General features: G+C 43.0%; 1 protein-coding gene across 1 annotated transcript in view; it reads right to left on the bottom strand.

Annotated features, from left to right (window-relative positions):
- Window positions 1-10,210: 10,210 nt before the first annotated feature.
- The window catches only part of PDCD10 (programmed cell death 10), an 81,311-nt gene continuing 66,237 nt past the window's right edge, over window positions 10,211-25,284 (bottom strand). The window contains exons 6-8 of the mRNA XM_038748660.1: window positions 15,203-15,281; window positions 14,822-14,904; window positions 10,211-10,695 (exon numbers count right to left, since the gene is read on the bottom strand). Coding sequence (XP_038604588.1) covers window positions 10,614-10,695; window positions 14,822-14,904; window positions 15,203-15,281 — 244 coding nt within the window. The 3' untranslated portion in view covers window positions 10,211-10,613. The remainder of the gene's footprint in view (window positions 10,696-14,821; window positions 14,905-15,202; window positions 15,282-25,284) is intronic.

The following is a 25,284-nucleotide window of genomic DNA, read 5'->3' as shown; positions in this document are numbered from 1 at the left end:
CACTGTACTAAGAGCTTGTGAAGTACAAGTTGGCAACATATAGAGACAGTCCCTACCCAACAGTGGGCTCACAGTCTAAAAGGGAATATCCAATATACCACACTTTCTTTCTATCTTTCTTTCTTCCTTTCTTTCTCTCTCCTGCTTGCAACAGTGCAAGTAACAGCACTAACACCTGCCCTTGGTAGCTAAATCAATCAATGGCATTTATCAAGCACTTACTGTGTGCAGGCCACTATACTAAGCGCTTGGGACAGTACAATGCAACAGAGTTGAGAGGGAGATTTCCAGCTCTAAAGGAGCTTTGTCTAGTGAAATAATGAAAACTATTTCTGAGAAACCCAGAAAATAGGGTGATCAATCAATCAATCAATCATATTTATTGAGCACTTACTGTGTGCAGAGCACTGTACTAAGCGCTTGGGAAGTACAAGTTGGCAATATATAGAGATGGTTCCTACCCAACAGTGGGCTCACAGTCTAGAAGGGGGAGACAGAGAACAAAACAAAACATATGAACAAAATAAAATAAATAGAATAGATATGTACAAGTAAAATAGAGTAACAAACACGTACAGGTTGGAAAGAAGCAATATATTAATGTCAATCAAAACATGAAGCTGAATGGACTTCCATTTCCTACAGGGGCAACAGACTGTTTTCACTGTGTTTTCTTTCCCAAGAAATCTCAGTTTTAATTAACTTTGGTTCATAATGTATTTCCTCTTCCCCTATACTCCAGTAGTTAGCATTTATTTAAATAGGTTTCATGTTGCTAATTTATAATTTCAGAGGCAGGGTATCCAACTGAACAGAGACATTATCCTTTTTTAGAAATTGTTTGCTTTCATATTTAGGCTCTTCATAGAGGAATCAAACATCTTCTAATTGTTTTTCATGCTGAGTGAACCCATTTAGCGCATTTATGAGATAATGGTACTTAGAGCATTCCTTTAGGCCCAGCACTGTCACTTTGCTTTACTAAAGCCATTTAGGCGTAATTTTAAAATGATTCATATTGCTTTATGGCCAATTCAGGAAAGGGCTGTCATTCACACTTGGGTCCTATTAGCCACCCCCTCAGTCATAAACTTTCACCTGCTGTAGCCTTGTCATCAAACATGAACAGCTACTTATGTATGAGGGAGAGAGGGGAAACAAAAGAAGAAAGGCAAATACTTCCAGAGCTGATTTTCAGAGGTCACATTAAAGATTTTTTAATAAATATATTTAGAGAAAAATAATTAGGCTTTAGAAATGTGAGCAATATAAAAAAAAATTTCACAGGGAAATTCTTAGGAGGGTCTATTGTAATATCAAGCTCTGAAAGAGCCTAGAAAAATTTAAAAGATATCATCTCATATGTTATATTTTTATTAGGAAATATTTCTGGAGCCTACCAGTAAATCATTATCCCCACTAAAATAATTAACGATTTTTTTAAAAAAAATTATAATGTACAATTACCGCATAGGTAAATTCATTCAATCGTATTTATTGAGTGCTTACCGTGTGCAGAGCACTGTACTAAGCGCTTGGGAAGTACAAGTTGGCAACATATAAAGACGGTCCCTACCCAACAACGGGCTCACAGTCTAGGAGGGGGAGACAGACAACAAAACAAAACATGTAGACCGGTTTACAGCTCTTCTTTCATGCTTTTCTTAACAAGTCTGTTTAGATACTTCAAAATTATATTTACTTGACCGCCTAAGAACATTTTGTGTATTTTGCCCTGAAATTTTATAACAAATTCACTTATTTTCTTTAGGTATTCAGGTGGCCACCTCAGTCCTACTTCAGGGGATACTTGGTTTTCCTGTATAGGAAAACATTATTAACTCGGGCTTTAGTGTCTCCCAAATGCTTAGTAGAGTGCTCTACAAACATCAAGTGCTCAATAAATAACATTGTTAGACTGATCTTGGGATTCAGCCCTTAAAATAATTTATTTATAGTAATAATAATTATTATGGTATTCATTCATCCAATCGTATTTATTGAGCACTTACTGTGTGCAGAGTACTGTAGTAAGCGCTTGGAAAGTACAATTCGGCAACAGAGATAATCCTTATCCAACGAGAAGCACTTTCTATGTGCTGAGCTCTGTTCTAAGCGCTGGGGTAGATGCAAGGTAATCGCGTTGTCCCACGTGGGGCCCATTTTACAGATGAGGTAACTGAGGCATGGAGAAGTTAAGCGGCTTGCCCAAGGTCACACAGATGGCAAACGGCGGAGCCGGGATTAGAACCCATGTTCTATGACTCCCAAGCCTGTGCTTTCCACTAAGCCACACATTTCCCCAATATTCACATAAAGCCTCACATGTTGATGATTTTTCTTTACAAGCAAAAGTCCCTTAGAAAACGAACACATTGAAATGGATTTCATTAATTCTCCCTTACAAAATTCAAATGGCAACTATCACTGAAGTTTATAAACGCAGCTCACTTACCTGTGATCTGATTTCTCTGAAGACGTGTGGTCCCATCAGCGCAAAGCAAGGCTCCCTCTCAGGGACTTCTTGAAGACTCAGAGCTGCAAAAATCTTTAAAACTCAGCGGCCAGCAGACCTAGACTCACTTAGGTAGCTCAGGGCCCGGCCCACCCCACCCTCAGAGCCATCTGGAGCGGTAAGTCCTTCCCTTTCTGAATTCCCTTTCTCTTTGAGGTGAAGCAGCTCCAGTTCTTGGAATTCCTTAAGCCCACCGCTAAACAGGACAATCATTCCCTTCCATTCAATCAACTGTATTTATTGAGCACTTACTGTGTGTGCAGAGCACACACTAGGCCCTTGAGATTACAATATAACAGAGTTGGCAGACATACTCCCTGCCCACAATGAGCTACTTTTCCCTGTTCTCTTTCTTTTGACTCTGTCAGGCATGGAGAACTACATGCCTCCAATCAGTTAATGGTATTTATAGAGCGCTTACCATGAGCAGGGAACTCAACTAAGCACTTAGGAGAGCACAGTAGAGTTGGTAGACACAATCCCAGCCAAGGAGCTTATCCACTTAGGCAAGGATAACTACATTCTCCAACCACTCCCACCACCTGTCAGGTGTCACTAAGTACCTAATTGCTCCCACTTTTCTTCTTCCACCCTTTCCAAGGCAGAGTGGTTGGGAGAAGGAAGACTACCACCATAAAGAAATTCTGACTTGCAGCAGTCTTTCGAAGGAGGGTTTCTCTTTCTCGGACTTTCCTTCCCCTCATGGAACCTGCTGGGACCAGTGTCTACATACCCCTCTTCTCCCTGGCAGATTTTTCTCTGCAGGGATTTCCTGGTTTTATCCCTGGGTGTCTAATAGGAAAAAGATAAGCAGCTGAGGGATGCCCCAGGAGGGCTTAGAACAGTCCTTCGCACACAGTAAGCACTTAATAATAATAATAATAATAATAACGGCATTTATTAAGCGCTTACTATGTGCAAAGCACTGTTCTAAGCGCTGGGGAGGTTACAAGGAGATCAGGTTGTCCCACGGGGGGCTCACAGTCTTAATCCCCATTTTACAGGTGAGGGAACTGAGGCCCAGAGAAGTTAAGTGACTTGCCCAAAGTCACACAGCTGACAATTGGCAGAGCAGGGATTCAAACCCATGACCCCTGACTCCAAAGCCTGTGCTCTTTCCACTGAGCCACGCTGCCATTAATACCATAACTATTATTATCTGGTCTTTTTCCTGTATATATGTTTGTACATATTTATTACTCTATTTATTTTACTTGTACATATCTATTCTATTTATTTTATTTTGTTAATATGTTTGGTTTTGTTCTCTGCCTCCCCCTTCTAGACTGTGAGCCTACTGTTGGGTAGGGACCGTCTCTATATGTTGCCAACTTGTACTTCCCAAGTGCTTAGTACAGTGCTCAGCACACAGTAAGTGCTCAATAAATACGATTGATGATGATGATCCCTGGGTGTATAATAGGAAAAAGATAAGCAGCCGAGGGATGCCCGAGGAGGGCTTAGAACAGTGCTTCGCACACAGTAAGTGCTTAATACCATAATTATTATTATCTGGTCTTTTTCCTGTATATATGTTTGTACATATTTATTACTCTATTTATTTTACTTGTACACATCTATTCTATTTATTTTATTTTGTTAATATGTTTGGTTTTGTTCTCTGTCTCCCCCTTCTAGACTGTGAGCCCACTGTTGAGTAGGGACCGTCTCTATATGTTGCCAACTTGTACTTCCCAAGCACTTAGTACAGTGCTCTGCACACAGTAAGTGCTCAATAAATAAGATTGATGATGATGATCCCTGGGTGTATAATAGGAAAAAGATAAGCAGCTGAGGGAAGCCCGAGGAGGGCTTAGAACAGTGCTTCGCACACAGTAAGCGCTTAATACCATAATTATTATCATCTGGTCTTTTTCCTGTATATATGTTTGTACATATTTATTACTCTATTTATTTTACTTGTATATATCTATTCTATTTATTTTATTTTGTTAATATGTTTGGTTTTGGTCTCTGTCTCCCCCTTCTAGACTATGAACCCACTGTTGGGTAGGGACTGTCTCTATATGTTGCCAACTTGTACTTCCCAAGCGCTTAGTACAGTGCTCTGCACACAGTAAGCGCTCAATAAATACGATTGATTGATTGATTGATTTCCCCATCTGGAGTCGAGTGGTTTAATTGGCAAAATAGTTCTTTGGAGAGGCACAAACCCCCTCCAATCCCCGCTCTGCTGCCTTTAGTACAGTGCTCTGCAGATAGTAAGCCTTTGATAAATGTCGTTGATTGATTGACTGATTGGGAGTGACCCAAGGCCCTTTTAGAGAGGAAGAGAACGGGGGGAATGAGAGTCTTTCTCTGGCTTCGACTGCCCGGTTCTTGATTTGGGTCCAGAGATTCTCCTCAGGGCCTCCTCCAGAAGAGCCAATTAGTTGTGTGCTCCTTTTCCACCCCCCTGCCTACCCTCTTACCACAAGGAGGAAGAACTAAGATTCTTGTTCGGTTCTGTCCAAACCCCAGTGCCCTTGGGATCTTGGGGGAGCTTGCGGTCACTGGGTTGGTCCAGACCAGATTTCCAGGACCACATAGTCTCCCGGTGGGGCTGGAGTCAGGTCAACCTAAGAAATACGGAGGGTCAGTCATATCCCTTTCAGGAGCTTTTTCTGAAAATAATAATAATGACGGTATTTGTTAAGCGCTAACTATGTGCAAAGCACCGTTCTAAGTGCTGGGGGGTATACAAGGTGATCAGGTTGTCCCACATGGGGCTCACGGTCTTCATCCCCGTTTTACAGATGAGGTAACTGAGGCACAGAGAAGTGAAGTGGCTTGCCCAAGGTCACACAGCTAAGTGGCAGAACTGGGATTCAAACCCATGACCTCTGACTCCCAAGCCCACACTCTTTCCACTGAGCCACGCTGCTTCAGAGCTCTCCCTCACCTCTTCTGCAATGTCAAATGTCCTATTTTCTGGTTTTTCTCTGATTTGGACTCATTTTCACTCTCACACTCATTCCCCTTCATGTGGCTGGTGAGCAACTTGACGGCTACGAAACGTGCTTGAATTCATGTCTATGTCTTCTTTCCAATAATCTAAAGACCATGCAATAATAAACGTTACTGTTATATCACCAGGTCCTCCAGCCCATTTATTTCAGCTAATTTGTCTTTCGCTAGCCTGGCCATGGCTTTCAGTTCTAACCTAGGCCCGTGAGAGGCTGAAACTCGTGTCTGATTATCTTACCTTGTAGTTACTCTAGATTCATTCATTCATTCATTCAATCGTATTTATTGAGAACTTACTGTGTGCAGAGCAGTGTACTAAGTGCTTGGGAAGTATAAACTGGCAACATATAGAGATGGTCCCTACCCAACAATGGGCTCACCTTCTAGAAGATCATCCAGATCATCTAGTGCCACACGTTACCCATGGTAAAAATGTATTTGATGCAAGTAACAATGAAAATGGGAGAGTTGTATGCATGTCCCTTGATAGTAGATAGTAATCCAGAACTCCAAAGAAAAGCATCAGTAAAGAACCAGGTAGCTCCTTATTAGGATTAATGCCTCAGGCCGCAGCAAGGTTGAGAAGAAAACCAAGTAATCAATCAATCAATCGTATTTATTGAGCGCTTACTGTGTGCAGAGCACTGTACTAAGCACTTGGGAAGTACAAGTTGGCAACATATAGAGACAGTCCCTACCCAACAATGGGCTCACAGTCTAGAATGGAATATGAGGATTGAATGGAGGGGATCTAAAAACTAAGATTGCTGAGTTTCTTTTAGGACAGAGGTACCTTAGGGCAAGTATAAGGACTGGGATCAGACATCCCACAGCAAGCTTACAATTTAGAGAGGGAGACAGTTATTAATATAAATAAATATGCATATGTACATAAGTGTTTTGAGGCTGAGGGGGTGGTGAAAAAAGGGAGAAAGTCAGAATGATGCAGAAGGGAGTGGAAAAAAGGAAATGAGGGCTTAGACCTCCTCGCCAAATCCAACGGCTCCTACTCCATCCTGATCCTCCTCAACCTCTCAGCTGCCTTTGACGCTGTGGACTACCCCTTCTCCTCAACACGTTATCCGACCTTGGCTTCACAGACACCGTCCTCTCCTGGTTCTCCTCTTATCTCTCTGATCCTTCATTCTCAGTCTCCTTTGCGGGCTCCTCCTCCCCCTCCCATCCCCTTACTGTGGGGGGTTCCTCAAGGGTCAGTTCTTGGTCCCCTTCTGTTCTCTACACTCACTCCCTTGTTGAACTCATTCGCTCCCACGGGTTCAACTATCATCTCTACGTGGATGACACTCAAATCTACATCTCTGCCCCTTTTCTCTCTCCTTCCCTTCAGGCTTGTGTCCCCTCCTGCCTTCAGGACATCTCCATCTGGATGTCTGCCCGCCATCTAAAACTCAGTATGTCCAAGACTGAACTCCAAACCCTGCCCTCTCCCTGACTTTCCCGTCACTGTTGATGGCACTACCATCCTTCCTGTCACAAAAGCCCGCAAACTTGGTGTCATCCTCGACTCCGCTCTCTCGTTCACCCCTCACATCCAATCCGTCACTAAAACCTGCCGGTCTCATCTCCGCAACATCGCCAAGATCCTCCCTTTCCTCTCCATCCAAACCGCTACCTTGCTGGTTCAATCTCTCATCCTATCCCGACTGGGTTACTGCAACAGCCTCCTCTCTGATCTCCCATCCTCCTGTCGCTCCCCACTTCAGTCTATACTTCACACTGCTGCCCGGATCATGTCTGTGCAGAAACGCTCTGGGCATGTTACTCCCCTCCTCAAAATTCTCCAGTGGTTGCCAGTCAACCTACGCATCAAGCAAAAACTCCTCACTCTCGGCTTCAAGGCTGTCCATCACCTCGCCCCCCTCCTACCTCACCTCCCTTCCCTCCTTCTGCAGCCCAGCCTGCACCCTCCTCTCCTCTGCCACTAACCTCCTCACTGTACCTCATTCTCGCCTGTCCCGCCATCGACCCCCGGCCCACGTCATCCCCCGGGCCTGGAATGCCCTCCCTCTGCCCATCCACCAAGCTAGCTTTCTTCCTCCCTTCAAAGCCCTACTGAGAGCTCACCTCTTCCAAGAGGCCTTCCCAGACTGAGCCCCCTTTTCCCTCTCCTCCTCCCCATCCCCCATGCCCTACCTCCTTCCCCTCCCCACAGCACCTGTATATATGTTTGTACAGATTTATTACTCTATTTTACTTGTACATATTTACTATTCGATTTATTTTGTTAATGATGTGCTTTAATTCTATTTGTTCTGACGACTTGACACCTGTCCACATGTTTTGTTTTGTTGTCTGTCTCCCCCTTCTAGACTGTGAGCCCGTTGTTGGGTAGGGACCGTCTCCATATGTTGCCAACTTGTACTTCCCAAGCGCTTAGTACAGTTCTCTGCACACAGTAAGCGCTCAATAAATACAATTGAATGAATGAATGAATGAATGAATGAATGAATGAATGAATGAATGAAATGCCTTCAATAAGGCTTTGAAGGGGGTGAGAGTAATTGTCTGGGAGAGCATTCCCGGCCAGAGTTGGGAGGGGAGTGAGAGGTTGGCAGCAAGAGGAGATACAACGAGTAGGTTGGCATTAGAGAGAGAAGCAGTGTGGCTCAGTGGAAAGAACACGGGCTTGGAAGTCAGAGGTGGTGGGTTCTAATCCCCGCTCTGCCACTTATCAGCTGTGTGACCTTGGGCAAGTCACTTAACTTCTCTGTGCCTCAGTTCCCTCATGTGTAAAATGGGAATTAAGACTGTGAGCCCCACGTGGGACAACCTGATTACCTTCTATACCCCCCCAGCACTTAGAACAGTACTGTGCACATAGTAAGCACCTAACAAATGCCATTATAATTATTATTATTATTATTATAAGTGTGCAGGCTGGGTTGTAGTAGGAGAGTTGTTAGGTGAGGTAGGAGGGGCAAAGTGATTGAGTGCTTTAAAAGCTGATAGTAAGGAGTGTTTGAGTGGAAGAGGATGGGTTACCACCGGAGGTTCTTGAGGAATGGGGAAACATGGACTGAATATTTCTGTAGAAAATAATCATAATAATAATAAAAATGTTGGTATTTGTTAAGCGCTTACTATGTGCAAAGCACTGTTCTAAGCGCTGGGGTAGATACAAGGCAATCAGGATGTCCCACGTGGGGCTCACAGTCTTCATCCCCATTTTACAGATGAGGGAACTGAGGCCCAGAGAGGTGAAGTGACTTGCCCAAAGTCACACAGCTGACAAGTGGCGGAGCCAGGATTTGAACCCATGACCTCTGACTACAAAGCCCTGGCTCTTTCCACTGAGCCATGCTGCTAAATGATCCGGGCAGCAGAGTGAAATATGGACTGGAGTGGGGAGAGACAGGAGGCGGGGAGGTCAGCAAGGAGGCCAATACAGTAATCAAGACAGGATAGAATAATCAATCAATCGTATTTATTGAGCACTTACTGTGTGCAGAGCACTGTACTAAGCGCTTGGGAAGTACAAGTTGGCAACATTTAGAGACAGTCCCTACCCAACAGTGGGCTTACAGTCTAAAATGGGGAGACTTGGATTAACATGGTAGCTGTTGGGATCCATTTTTAAAGAGTGGAATATTCTGCCCTAGAAAGTAGGATGATGTGCAGTGCTTGGCACATAGTAAGCATTTAAAAAGTACCATTTATAAAAAAAAAAAAAGGGGGGGGATGGGGAGAATGGAAGGGAAATTCAATTTGTCATGCAAGATGTTGGAAGACATAGAAAAGGGGAAAAATATAAAAAAGGCCTCTAGTTCTTAATGCAGTGCCAACTTAAGAAGCTATGAACAACCAATGATTGAGCCAGTCTTAAAAATACCCACTTAGGCTTTTGCCAGGATGAATAATGATTTACACCAGAAGATTGGTAAAGAACATTGATCGTGTATTGTGCTTCCTCAATAGTCCTTGGTAGGGATGGGAAGGAAGAAGCAACTGGCAAAATGTATGGGCTAGAATTATAGTTGCAATAATTTATTCATGTTTTCTTTTCTACCTTTAGATAAATTTTACCCAGAAAGGACTTTTCCCATGCAGTTAATTCAAAATGTTCATTTCCTATTCTAATTGCTTGAAAACATTTCATTTTGGAAAAAAATGAAAAGTCCTGAACTAGCAACTAGTGCTACGTATCACCAGGGTGGCTCAGAAAACCAGTTTAATATCAGTATTGTTTTAATACAATGATAAAGTAATTTTGAGTACTTTCTCCCTATTTATATGCACTTTTTCTACAAAGAACAAAAATACATCTTTAATGAATGGAATCTTGATACTCATGACAACTTTACCCATTTTTTTTTTAACAAAAGATGGACAATGACACTCATTAGGGCCTAAACTAAAAATTTATTTCCCTTGCATTGTATTTCAGACTGTAATGTGTCTACTGTGTAGAACTCTATTTAAAAGTGCTTAGTTCAGTGCTCTGCACACAACAAAAACTCAATACCATTGATGATTGATTGAGATTAAAAGAAATGCTAAATACATAAGTCAATATTTCAAACTCAGTAGCAACGCAGCAGATTCTCATTATACTAAAATGCTCTGACTAAACTGTTTGAGAGCAGAACACAGTTATCTTGTTTAAATGATAAAAACCAGTTCTAATCTGCAATAACCTTCTGTTAGAAGTTCTTTAAACTGCCCAATTCTCTTTAGTCTTTTGATTATACACACTTTTCAGGCAAGAAATTGTTTAACAGATGTAAACTGTTTATTGAATATTTGCCACCAAATATTGTTAAATACATTACCTTGCAGCATATCGCTCAAGTTAAAATGTCAGAAACAAACACCAATATTTACAATTCTTTTAAGGAATGTTACATAATGACACATTAAGGCGTAAATTCTTTTGGCTTATAATTCTTAAAAGAATGATAATAGCAAAAGTGATGCAAAATCTTCAGTGTGAGATTATGATTAAGCTACATTTTACAAAAATATGGTGTATGATGGCAATAATCCCATTTAACATCCTGCATTATGTCCCCCAGGAGAGACGGATAATTTATACAGTCAAAATTTTAAAATTTACAGATAAAGGCAGCTTTATACTACCACTGAAAAGTACAGCTCTTAACATATACAACTTTCAGGCCACAGTTTTGAAGGTCTGAAGTATCAAGTTGGTTTGATGGATTAGTCGGTTGGCACTTATAAACACGTTTATTGCCCTGAAAGAGAAAAAAATAAAAGGTTCAGCTGTTGAAGAGAACTATAGCCAGTTTATAAATATTACTATTAAAAAACACTTAAATGTCATTCAAATGCCGAGGGGCCAGAAAAGGTACGTTTTTGTAATTTCCTAGGCAAATTGCATCGGTAACTGTCACTCACATTCAAAATTAACACTCACTGAAGTACTCTCAAACGTAATATCACTTTTGAACGCAGGGTCACTCTAGTACTAATGGCATGATACTATTCATTCATTCATTCAGTCGTATTTATTGAGCACCTACTGTGTGCAGGACACTGTACTAAGCGCTTGGGAAGTACAAGTTGGCAACGTATAGAGTCGGTCCCTACCCAACCCATACTATGAGATTCCTAAGAGTATTGACAGCTAATCACTGCACGGGAAGAAACAGCATGGCCTAGGGGATGGAGCACAGGCCTCGGAGTCAGAAGGACCTGGGTTCTAATTCTGGCTCCACCACTTGCCTGCTGTGTGACCTTAGGGAAGTTACATAACTTCTCCGTGCCTCAGTTACCTCATCTGTAAAACGGGGATGAAGACTGTGAGCCCAGGTGGCCAGGGAATGTGTCTACCAACTCTGTTGTACTAGACTCTCCCAAATGCTTAGTAATGATAATAATAATAATAATAATAATAATAATAATGGCATTTATTAAGCGCTTACTATGTGCGAAGCACTGTTCTCTGCACAGAGTAAGCACTCAATAAATACCGATTGACCATAAAAGTAGTAGCAAAGAGGCATGGCCTAGTGGATAGAGCATGGGCCTGGAAATCAGAAGGACCTGGGTTCTAATCCCAGATCTGCCACTTGTCTGGGTAAATCACTTAGCTTCTCTGTACCTCAGTTACCTCATCCATAAAGTGGGGATTAAGACTGTGAGCCCTATGAAGGACATAGACTCTGTCCAATCTGATTAATTTGTATCTCCCCCAGCACTTAGTACAGTGCCTGGCACATAGCAGTTGCTTAACAGTTACTATTTTAAGCAAAACATAGACACAAAAACCCCCCAAAACTCTCAAGTCAGATTTATTCAGTATTTTCTTTTCATTCATTCAATCATTTTTATTGAGCACTTACTGTGCGATTTGCTTTTCTTTTAAAGGAGTCAACTAAGAAAGATTCAGCTAATTAGCCATATTGATGGAGAGAGAAATGCAGTGAATATTTGGAATTCCATTTTAAAACAAAAATCCTGCATTTTAACCTTCATTCCCTACTCTCCTACTACCTTTTTCCCCAAACCTTCTATTAGGCAGAAGCATTGTTAAATCGACGGAGGAGCAGCGTGGCTCAATGGAAAGAGACCGGGCTTTGGAGTCAGTGGTCATGGGTTCAAATCCCAGCTCTGCCAATTGTCAGCTGTGTGACTTTGGGCAAGTCACTTCACTTCTCTGGGCCTCAGTTACCTCATCTGTAAAATGGGGATTTAGATTGTGAGCCCCCTGTGGGACAACCTGATCATCTTGTAACCTCCCCAGCGCTTAGAACAGTGCTTTGCACATAGTAAGCGCTTAATAAATGCCATTATTATTATTATTATTATTATTATTATTATTATTATTATTATAATAAAGAGAAGCAACAGCAACCGCTAGAGGTTGGCTACAAACGGGTTTTGGCCCGAGTACTGGCTATTGTTGTCATCCTATTTCAGGCTTTCTGCATATGAGAAATAACTATTTCACTATAATCAACATATTTAACTACAAATGCTTTCTGGGTTATTAGATTTAGAATATTAAAAAGAACTCAGAGTCCAGAGATCTTCTCCCCTTGGACATATTTTGATTATAATCTGTTTTACCACTTAAAGCAATTTAAAAAATACTGTCCTTACTTCTTGAACGATGAGGGCTGAAAGGGATTAAAAAGATCTCTTTCCAGTTCCTAACTCCATGTCCATTCTGTTGGACATGTCCTCGAGCTGGTGCTTTTTCTACAACTTTTTAGCAAAACAAGTGCTCTCCCGCACAAACCCAAAACGCTGAGAATGTGACTATCGAGAGAAAAGCGATTAACATCTGCGTCGCCGTCTGCACACCCACTATAATAATAATAATAATAATAATAATAATAATAATAATAATAATGATAATGATAATAATTTTGGCATTTGTTAAGCGCTTACTATATGCAAAGCACTGTTCTAAGCGCTGGGGAGGATACAAGGTGATCAGGTTGGCCCAAGTGGGACGCACAATCTTAAACCCCATTTTACAGATGAGGTAACTGAGGCACAGGGAAGTTAAGTGACTTGCCCAGAGTCACACAGCTGAGAAGCGGCAGCGCCGGGATTTGAACCCATGACCTCTGACTCCCAAACCCGTGCTCTTTCCACTGAGCCAGGCTGCTTCTATGCTTGCCTCCGCTCAGCACACACCACGGGCAGTCATTCATTCATTCGTTCAATCGTATTTAATGAGGGCTTACTGTGTGCAGAGCACTGTACTAAGCGCTTGGGAAGTCCAAGTTGGCAACATATAGAGACGGTTCCTACCCAACAGCGGGCTCACAGTCTAGAAGAGTCAGGATCTGGACAGGGGATGGAATTGTCAGGAGCGATGGCAGCAGAAGGCGGTACTCTCAAACTTACTTCTTCCTTTTCTCTGATGGGGCGACACATAAGTAGACTAAAGTGGCACCGTGGAAACCCCCCCAAGGATCCGTGCCACCCACCCAAGCACCTTTGAGAACTGTCTCCAGGCAGTGACAACTCCAAAAGGGGCAGGGATGCCAAGTCCCGAGTGGTCCTGTTGGGTAGGGACTGCCTCTATATGTTGCCAACTTGGACTTCCCAAGCGCTTAGTACAGTGCTCTGCACACACTAAGCGCTCAATAAATACGACTGATGATGATGATGCAATACTTTATTCCAAGCCTGGAGCACTGCACTGAGTCCTGGCTTTCGATGCCCGGATCAGGGACAGGGGAGGGCCTGAAGATCCCTCACAAACACTTGGGGACTGAGACATGATACACTGTACTCTTTAGGGAACTCACCAGGTCCAAGATGATTACTGCTCTTCCTCTTCCTCTCTTCCTCCCTTCAAGGCCCTGCTGAGAGCTCACCTCCTCCAGGAGGCCTTCCCAGACTGAGCCCCTTCCTTCCTCTCCCCCTCGTCCCCCTCTCCATCCCCCCATCTTACCTCCTTCCCTTCCCCACAGCACCTGGATATATGGATATATGTTTGTACATATTTATTACTCTATTTATTTTACTTGTACATATCTATTCTATTTATTTTATTTTGTTAGTATGTTTGGTTTTGTTCTCTGTCTCCCCCTTTTAGACTGCGAGCCCACTGTTGGGGAGGGACTGTCTCTATATGTTGCCAATTTGTACTTCCCAAGCGCTTAGTACAGTGCTCTGCACATAGTAAGCGCTCAATAAATACGATTGATGATTACTGCCACAGGAACCTTTTTAAAACCACATTCCAATTTTTTAAAAGCATGTATGTGTGAAAACAAACATTTCCCCCAAATGAACAAAGAAAGGCAATGCACCTGCAGTTCCCCCAAAAATACTACTGTTGGCACAACGGTCGTCTAAATAATAATAATAATAATAATAATAATAATAGCATTATTAAGCACTTACTATGTGCAAAGCACCATTCTAAGCACTGCAGAGGTTACAAGGTGATCAGGTTGTCCCACGGGGGGCTCACAGTCTTAATCCCCATTTTACAGATGAGGTAACTGAGGCACAGAGAAGTTAAGTGACTTGCCCAAAGTCACACAGCTGACAATTGGCAGAGCCAAGATTTGAACCCATGACTTCTGACTCCAAAGCCCATGATCTTTCCACTGAGCCATGCCGGGAACTGAGACACGATACACTGTACCCTTTATGTAACTCACCAGGTCCAAGACGAATACTGCCACAGGAAGCTTTTTAAAACCACGTTCCAATTTTTTAAAAGCACATATGTGTGAAAAGAAAGATTTCCCCCAAATGAACAAAGAAAGGCAATGCTCCTGCAGTCCCCCCAAAAATGCTACTGTCAGCACAAGGTCGCCTAAAGCACTTGGTATAGTGCTCTGCACAAAGCAGGCGCTCAATAAACACGATTGAATGAACGGAACTTACTTTCCGTCTTTAAAATACGTCTTCAGAGTATCGCTGAAACTTTTGGAGTACTTTACAAATTCTTTCTTTTGGTGCTCAAGTGCCTGGAGATAAGAAATAGGAGACAAAAGTCAGGATAGTATAAAAGACCGTGGAAATCAAGAACGATGTGGTGTATATTTACATGAAGTACTGTCCAGTTATAATAACGTTTGGAATCAGTGTGCAGAAGGATTATAGGTTAAGGCTTGGGAGTATCATATTCAAATCAAGTGACAAAAGCCAAATATTTATAATATGAACTTTAAATCAATAGGCATTCCATTCGGATGCTTAATTTCATAGATTCAATACTGAATAACAAGTCCACAGTGTTACATTCAATGCTTCTGTTACACTTACCCTGCGATTCTGGTATTGATATTTTTTAAAAACATTATTCACTGTGTCAAGAAGTTCTTTAATCGCACTAGCTATGTCCCTGTTGAGGAATGAAAAACAGAACATTTTTTTAAAATCAGTTGCATTTAGCTCAGAGACTATAAGACTTGGAAAAGACAAAGGAAAACAATCTTTTCCTCAGAGTATTTTCTTTTAATTCTGCTGAAGGAATTCGACACAGCTAATTAGGTCACTCGGCACTTCAAACTTCAAATTACATCTAATGCGGTCTTTCAAAACTGAAAGCTTACACTTGCCTACTAGTAAAAAATGCATTAAATACATTAATTAGTCTTGCAAAGTTGAGGGAGGCGTGCAATTAAAAGGGGAAAAAAAGTAGGCTTTTGCTTTCAGGCTTGTGATATACGGTGGCAATAGTTCTAGACATCTACGTGTAAATAGGGCATCAACACTTAAATTAACGTGTTGCTTCGGCAGATTGGCGCAACGTGAGCCTGGCCTGAACCCAAAGCAAATGTGATGCTGGCAGGCAGGCCTAGAGTCTTTGATTGGCGCTGAGGAATGGGAAGGAGTCAAGCAAGGTGCTTCACTCTTTGGATCTGTAGTTTCAGACTGCATTCATTCGCTCTCACGGGGCACATATAGGCTTGTCCACAATCATGCCTGTAGGCATCACGGCCTCCACCGCTGCTACGGGTCACTCGTCCTCCTGGCCCTGCTCCCCTTCCTGACCCGAGTGTGAGTGCGTAGGCCGGGCTCTAAGTAACCACGCCATCTCAAGCATTGCTAGAAATGGGATTAGAGTTACTGGGATAAAGTGTCTGCATCTTCGTGGTTGGTTCATGAACAGTAAAGGCTGCAGTGCCTTCTGAAAAAACCCAAATCCTCCTCTGACAGTGAAATGCATTGGGAGTTCCTTTCTTCCTGCAAGCTGCAAATTATCTGCCCTTCTTGGATTGTCTGTCTCTGGCGATTCTCCTTTCCCCATCTTCTTGGTGAATAATGGAAGTTTCCACTTGAGATTACCTGACCCTTGATGTCCCTGGCCTCCTCACCTATCTTTGAAAAATCATGTGACTTCAACTCAACTAAAATGAAGTTACATTCCATTCAGCATGGCTAATTAATGCTGTGACCCTCTTGTGATGATCTATAAATCTTTGGTTTTTAACTCCTTTTAAATGATGTTACCTTTACAAGCAAATAGGGATAAACGGTGCATGATATTCATTCCTTCAATACCTTGCGAGTACTTAGCACGGCACCCCGCCACTTCACTCTACCAAAATGCCCTCTAGAAGGTGGCCAATTATCTCCTCCATGCCAAATCCAACGGCCTCTACTCCATCCCAATCCTTTTTGACCTCTCAGCTGCCTTCACCATTGCGGACCACCCCCTTCTCTTAATATGTTTGGTTTTGTTCTCTGTCTCCCCGTTCTAGACTGTGAGCCCACTGTTGGGTAGGGACCGCCTCTATATGTTGCCAACTTGTACTTCCCAAGTGCTTAGTACAGTACTCTGCACACAGTAAGTGCTCAATAAATACGATTGATTGATTGACTGATTGAAACATTACCCACACTTGGCTTCATTGACAACGTTCATTCCCGGTTCTCCTCCTCACACTCTGGGTGCTCATTCTCAGCCTCTTTTGCGGGCTCCTCCTCTGTCTCCTACCCTTATGGGCAGGGAACGTACGTGTTACACTGTACTTTCCCAAGCACTTAGTACAGTGCTCTACACACAGTAAGTGCTCAATAAATACAACTAACTGTGGGAGCCCCTCAAGGCTCAGTTCTGGACCCTTCTATTCTCCATCAACACCACTCCCTTGGAGAATTCATTCATTCCCATGGCTTCAACCATTTCTATCGAGATGATTCCCAAATCTACAGCTCCAGCCTGAGCCGAGCCTTGATTACTGCATCAGCCTCCTTGCTGACCTCCAGGATTCCTGTCTCTCCCCACTTCAGTCCATACTTCACTCCGCTGCCCAGATCACTTTCCTAAAAACAGTTCAGTCCATGTCTCCCCACTCAAGAACCTCCATCCAGCTCTATATCAAACAGAAACTCTTTATGGTTGGCTTCAAAACACTCAGACACCTTGCCCCCAACCTACCTTACTTCTTTCAATTCATTCAATCCTATTTATTGAGCACTTAATGCAGTAAGAGCTTGGATTACTTCTGATTGCTTACTACAACCAAGCCTGCAGACTTTACCCCTCAAATGCCATCCTCCTCACTGTACCTCAAACTCATCTATCTCACCACCAACCCCTTGCCCATTTCTGGCCCGAGTCATCCTCCCTCTTCAAATCAATCAATCAATCAATCAATCAATCAATCAATCCTACAATCCTACAATCACTCTCCCCACCTTCACTGCCTTACTAAAAGCACATCTCCAAGAAACCTTCCTCAACTAAGCCTTCATTTCCTCATCTCCCACTCCCTTCTGCATCACCCCTGCACTCGGATTTGTATCCTTCATTCAACCCCACCTCAGCCCCGGAGTCCTTATGTACATAGCCATAATTTACTTATCAATGTCTGTTTCCCCCTCTAAAATGTGAGCTCATTGTGGGCAAGGAACATGTCTACCAACTCTGTTATTGTATACTATCTGATGTGCTTAGTACAGTGCTCTGCACCCAAGAGGCACTCAGTAAATACCACTGATTGACTGCTGTATACACAGTAAGTTTTCAATAAACACCACTAATTGAGTCTTATGCATAACGGCCTGTTTCTCCCCAAATTTCAAAGCATTTGAATGACCAACTTTTAGAATTCTGCCCAAAATATCTCTTCGAAAACAAGACAAAAATGGCTGTAACAAAGGGACTAAATACAATTCAAATCAGACCCCTAAGGTTCCCTGTTCTCTGAAGAAGATGTCATCAGAATTTCCTTTAAGAATCTCCTTCTTCCGTCTTCTCACATAATAAAATCTCACCACACTCCCGGTTCTCATACATCTATACACTTTGCAGATCAATAACAAAACTTCTTTTTAATGCAATTTTCCACTTCACACCATCCTGCATTCTCAGAATACCCTTAATGTCCCTCTGGACTGACTTCTTTTTCTTCAAACATTTCTTTTACAAAGCTTTTCTACCATTATCACACACACACAAATGCATACAGATCATATGGTGTCGGGATTTTTTCCTCCAGTATAAACATTTTAGATCTATATTAACAGCAAACTATGGACTGCCACGGTGCTTCAACTACACACTTTTATGCTAAATTGGTAGGTGAGAGAATCATCAATTTTTTAAGTTAATTTGTAGTACCTGGTGATTCAATGAAAGAAAGTCAAGTTTGCACAATGGTAAATTTTTGGCATTTCTGAGTATTGCTTACAGACTGAGAACTAGTATTGAATGCTTTGGAAGCGGTATCACTGGCAGTGCATTAAAATGTAAAAATAGTAGATTCAAAGTCCACCTTGTAGCTCAATGAATCAAGTGTGTTTTTTATGGAAATGACGCATGAATGCTCATTTTAGGTTTGGTTTAATATTAGCATTTTTCCGTTACACAACTGTTTCCCTAGTTAGTGGGTTTCAAAAAACTGAAGCCTACTTTCTTGTTGAGATAGAAACAAAGGGGACAGAACACACAGTCTTTTCTTTCACTTAAATTCCAAAGTGCCAAAACCTAAGAACAGCAGAAAAAACTGATACTCCCCTTCGAAATGACAGCTCGTGCTGTTCAGGATTTATTTGATCTTATTTACAAGCAAATTTCGACTTTGCTGAGAACTCGACAGGTTTTCAGTCCGGTTAAGCCACCTAATCCATAATCACTGCCATGGCATTTGGCACTGGGCTAGACTGATGCTGAACCAAGTTAAACTAACCGTCCTTGCCTTCCTGGAACTTGCAACTGAAAAAGCGATATTAACACCAATACTCATAAGGAGAACAACAATAAGATGAATATCAGAAGGAACCAAGGTTATGGCTTAATGGATGCAAAAAGAAAACAGTTCAGTGATAGATTTTTGCCATGTATTTTAGTTGTTCTCCATTATACGTTGAGATGGCCCTCGTTCTCGCCTGTCCCGCCGTTGACCTCTGGCCCACGTCCTACCTCTGGCCTGGAATGCCCTCCCTCCTCACATCCGCCAAACTAGCTCTCAATCAATCGTATTTATTGAGCGCTTACTGTGCGCAGAGCACTGTACTAAGCGCTAAACTCTCTTCCCCTCTTCAAAGCCCTACTGAAAGCTCACCTCCTCCAGGAGGCCTTCCCTATGCCCCCCCTTCCTCTGCTCCTCTCCTCCCCATCACCCCGAGTCCCTTCCTCTGCTCTACCCCCCTGCCCGCCCCACAGCACTTCGGTATATATGAACATACTTATTATTCTATTTATTTTATTAATGATGTGCATATTTCTATAATTCTGTTGATTTATATTGATGCTATTGATGCCTACCTACTTGTTTTGCTTCGTTGTCCGTCTCCCTCCTTCTACACTGTGAGCCCGTTGCTGGGTAGGGATTGTCTCTGTTGCCGAACTGTACTTTCCAAGCACTTAGTACAGTGCTTTGCACAGAGTAGGTGCTCAAATAAATACGACTGACTGAATGAATGAATGCCGAATTGTACTTTCCAAGCATTTAGTACAGTGCTCAATAATAATAATAATAATAATAATGGCATTTATTAAGCGCTTACTATATGCAAAGCACTGTTCTAAGCGCTGGGGAGGGTACAAGGTGATCAGGTTGTCCCACGGGGGGCTCACAGTCTTCATCCCCATTTTACAGGTGAGGGAACTGAGGCACAGAGAAGTTAAGTGACTTGCTCAAAGTCACACAGCTGACAACTGGCAGAGCCGGCATTTGAACCCATGTCCTCTGACTCCAAAGCCCATGCTCTTTTTCCACTGAGCCACGCTGCTTCTCGCCAATAAATACTACTGAATGAATGAATGAAAACCAACTGGAAAGAAAATGAAGAAATAACAGAGAAAACAGCATTACATTATCATGAGAAAAAGTTGTAACTTCTTTCCATCCTGTCCATCACACTGGAACAGGAAGTAGAGGTAACTGCGGCCAATGAATAAAGAAAATTCCAGTTTTCCTATCTAACCTCACTAATCCCTCACTTTAACCCAGCCTGCACACATCACTCCTTCAACGCTGATCTTTCCACTTTCTACTGTCTTGCTTCCTACCCCTTGCTTGGCTCTGCTATCATTTTCTTCCATGCCTATTTTCCCACCTAATTAGACTGGGACACGGAAGCGGCATGGGAAGCAGCGTGGCTCAGTGGAAAGAGCCCGGGCTTTGGAGTCAGAGGTCAGGGGTTCAAATCCCGGCTCCGCCAACTCTCAGCTGGGTGACTGGGCAAGACACAACTTCCCTGTGCCTCAGTTGCCTGTACCTCATCTGTAAAATGGGGATTAAGACTGTGAGCCCCCCGTGGGACAACCTGATCACCTTGTAACCTCCCCAGCGCTTAGAATAGTGCTCTGCACATAGTAAGCGCTTAATAAATGCCATTATTGTATTATTATTATTATTATTATAAGCAGTGTGGCCCAGGGGAAAGACCACGGCCCTGGGAGACAGAGCAACTGGATTCTCAAGCCACTTCGGCCACTCGTCTGCTGCGTGACCTCGGGCAAGTCATTTAACTTCTCTCTGCCTCAGTTTCCTCATCCATAAAATGGGAATTCAATACCCGTTCTCCCTCCTACTTGGGTCTGTGAGCCCCACATTGGACAGGGACGGTATCCAACCTGGTAACCTTGTAACTACTCCAATACTTAGAACAGTGTTTGGCACATAATAAGCACTTAAATACCGTAATTATTATGCTCCACGCGTTATCCCAAGAGCTGGGGTGACTGCAAGATAATCAGTTTTGATTCAGTCACTGTCCCACAGAGGTTTTATAGTCTTATTCCCAATTTTACAGTCTGGGTAACTGAGGCATAGAAATAAGTGGCAGAGCTGGGATTAGAACTCAGATCCTCTGACTCCCAGGCGCGTGCTCTTCCTCCTATGCAATTGGGTTCTAAACAAACTCTGTTAGTTAATAATGATAATAATGATGGCACTTATTAAGCGCTTACTATGTGCAAAGCACTGTTCTAAGCGCTGGAGAGTTTACAAGTTGATCAGGCTGTCCCACGTGGGGCTCACAGTCTTAATCCCCATTTTACAGATGAGGTAACCGAGGCACAGAGAAGTGAAGTGACTTGCCCAAAGTCATGCAGCTGACAAGTGGCGGAGCCGGGATTTGAACCCATGAACTCTGACTCCAAAGCCCGGGCTCTTTCCACTGAGCCACGTTAGTTGCCTGCTGTGTGACCTTGGGCAAGTCACTTAATTTCCCTGTGCCTCATTTTCCTCATCTATGAAACAAGGACTCAATATCGTTCTCCTGGCTATAAGCGTCATGTGGGACAGGGACTGTGTTCAGTTTATATGTACCCCAGCACTTTAAACAGTGCTTGACTCCTAGTAATTCTTAATAATAGTAATAATAATAATTATGGTATTTGTTAAGCACTTATCATGTGAAAAGCACTGGGGTAGATACAAGGTAATCAGGTTGTCCCACAAGGGGCTCACAGTCTTAATCCCCATTTTACAGTGAGGTAACAGGCACAGAGAAGTGCTCACACAGCACACAGGTGACAGTCAGGATTAGAACCCATGTCCTCTGACTCCCAAGCCCGTGCTCTTTCCACTAAGCAACACTACTTCTCTTAAATTCCACCATATTAATGATAGTATTATGAAAAGTTGTTTGGACAGGGACTGTGTCAACCAATTGTGTTACACTGTACTCCTCCAAATGCTTAGTAATAATACTAACGATGATAATAATAATGATAATTGTGGTATTTGTTAAGTGCTTACTCCGTGCCAGGCACTGTACTAAGCGTTGGGATGGAGACAAGCAAACTGGGCTGGATACAGTTCTTTGTAAAGTGCAGTGCTCTGCACACATAAAGCACTCAAATACAATTGACTGATTGATTTTCCCTTTTTTTTTGATGACATTTATTAAGCGCTTACTGTATGCAAAGCACTGTTCTAAGCGCTGGGGAGGTTACAAGGTGATCAGGTTGTCCCACGGGGGGCTCACAGTCTTAATCCCCATTTTCCAGGTGAGGTAACTGAGGCACAGAGAAGTTAAGTGACTTGCCCAAAGTCACACAGCTGACAATTGGCGGAGCCAGGATTTGAACCCATGACCTCTGACTCCAAAGCCCGTGTTTTTCCACTGAGCCACGCTGCTTCTCGAGATCCTGAGATCTCAGAACCTGAGATCCGAGATGCTTCCCTGAGATCTTCCCATGACCTGAACATTCTCCTTAGCCCACTGCCTCTTTTAAAACAATTGATCCCGTTCTTCTCCCCCTTTACACCTCTAACTCTCTGGTGGGTGTTTTCCCTCTACCATGATCTCACAACTTCCTTCAACTACTATCCCATCTCCCTTTTCCCATTTCTGTCCCAAATCAATGAAATGGTCATATACACTAATTACCTTCACTCTATCAATTCTCCTCTCGATCCAATAATCAGGTTTTCACCCCTTTCATTTCACAGAGCCACCCAAGACTCTTCCTAGCCAAATCTCATAATTATGAAATCCAAATATCATTTCTCCGTCCCAATCCTCCTTAACCTCTTACTTTCCTTTTGCTGTACTTTCCCAAGAGCAATGCATTACATAGAAGAGGCACTCAAAACCATTACTAGTACCAGAACTACAATTAATTCTTACAATACAGACTAATCTATGTGGAGGATACAAAATTTTGAAGCTCTTTTTATAAATATTTCTTTTATTTGGGGGCAATTCAGCCTGCAATCCACTCTGCTTTGCCAAATGGTTCTTTTTTTTAATCTCTTGCATATTAAACCCTATAAGTGCCAAAGACTGCTAATATATTTTAAGACTTTTGGAATTGCGCATACTTTGGACTTCTTCTTCTTCGGATATTTTTTCAAAAGGTCTTTTAAAATAATCCTACAACATCGAAATCACGTACACAGTAGTTTTCATATAGATTAACGATTTAGGGATAAGAAATTTTAGAGTTTCCATTACCTCTGAATTCAGAAACATATGAGTCCTAACTGATTTAACAGTCCCTCCATGAACATCCTGGAAATAAATGCAATCTTTTTTTTTTAAAGTCCTCTCATATGGAAATGTGGCTCACTATAAGTACGATTACCCAGGCAGGGAGTTTCTGCACAGGTGACATCCTACCTGATATTGAGAGAGGTGGCACGGCCACCAACCTGAGCTGTGATGTGTTCTAGACTGTAATCTCGTTCTGGGCAGGGAACGTGTCTGTTATACTGTACTCTCCCAAGTGCTTAGTACAGTGCTCTGCACACAGTAAGCGCAATAAATCGGAATGACCGACTGCGTTGGTTGCGCTGCTGGGCAGAGCCCAGGAAGCCAGCCACTAGCGTACCCAATGTCTAGCAGGAGGAGTAGGGAGATTTGGCTTTAATTTACTCAGTTGTATTTTATTTAGTTGCATTTATTGAGTGCTTACTGTGTGCAGGGTACTGTACTGCTTGGGAAAGTGCAATACAGCAATAAAGAGAGACCATACCTGCCCACAACGAGCTCACACGGGATGAGGGTGGGCAGTGTGGATAGACAGGGCCAAGCGTGGGACATGGGTGGGCACGGTGATGGGCAGACCTGCCTGAGAGCTCAGGTTGCTGTGCCAGCGGTGAAGGACGGCTGCCCTGAAGCAGGAACGAGGATGGGCACACACACCACACCGAGAGCCCAGGTTGTCGCGGCGTTGGCGCCCCTTCCCCATAATAATGATAATGTTGGCATTTGTTAAGCGCTTACTATGTGCAAAGTACTGTCCTAAGCGCTGGGGGGGGGTACAAAGTGATCAGGTTGTCCCACGTGGGGCTTACAGTCTTAATCCCCATTTTACAGATGAGGTAACTGAGGCTCAGAGAAGTTAAGTGACATGCCCAAGGTCACACAGCAGACATGTGGCGGAGCCGGGATTCGAACCCATGACCTCTGACTCCAAAGCCCGTGATCTTTCCACTGAGCCACGCTGCTTCCCCATCTCTCAGCCTCCCTTCACCCTCTTCTCCCCTACCGCACATGCTCTGGAATCAAGGCAGGGAGCAGAGCTTGGCCCAATTCTTCCTGGGTGCTCCCTCCCTGTCCTGCTCCCGAGCACTCAGTCCCATGGGGGGTGGGAGGGAAGGAGACATCCAGGCCATGCCCTTCGCTCTGGCCCTTCGCCTCCACCCAGCACTCAAATCCCGGGCTCCTGCCAAGTGGTAGTGAGGAACATAAAATGGCATGCCCCGCGGGGAAGAATGGACACTGAATGGCGAAGGGAACTGATTGACAGCCCGCCAACCAAGAGAAGGCCACGGAGGATTTGTGCCACTGTGACGGTCTGGGGGAGGAATTAGGAAAATGGACCAAAGCTAGAAAAGGTGAGTTTTGTAGGCTATACTGTACTCAGCGCCTGGACCCGTGAGAGTGGGAATAAAGGCTCTCCAGTAAAGGATTGGATCCAACTGCTGATCAGGTCTTCTGGAGAGTAGTAGCAAGTACATGTTATAAAAGTTTAGAGAATTACGGCCAGGTGCTTTTCCAAGGATTTAAGTAACTACAATTGAAAATGAGTCATGAAGCCTAAGGACGACGGTAACCCAATGCACAGGAATCCCTGATGATAGGTTCTAGAGTTTGAAAACCAATGACTTTTATTCCATGGGGAAAAAAATGCAGTAACGAAGATACAAGTACGCTAGTGGCATTTTTTTTCCAGCTTCATCCACAATATATGAATGCAACATGTTTTTCAGCAAACATTTGCATATCCAATTACACTTTCCTAGAGGGTCTTAATACATCCAAAACAAACCCATTTATTTCATATTTAAAATGCCTGCTTTTGCTAAGAGCCATATTGGGTCAAGCCAAATGTCCACAAAGCCCAGCATTCTGTTGTTGGCACCGACAACATACTGATGCTTCATCACTGCCCTCAGACATTCATCCTCTTGCCTAAGGATGTATCCATCAGCAGA

The sequence above is a fragment of the Tachyglossus aculeatus genome, chromosome 1 (assembly GCF_015852505.1).
Source record: "Tachyglossus aculeatus isolate mTacAcu1 chromosome 1, mTacAcu1.pri, whole genome shotgun sequence".
Lineage (NCBI taxonomy): Eukaryota > Metazoa > Chordata > Mammalia > Monotremata > Tachyglossidae > Tachyglossus > Tachyglossus aculeatus.
This window is presented reverse-complemented; position numbering and strand designations above follow the sequence as displayed.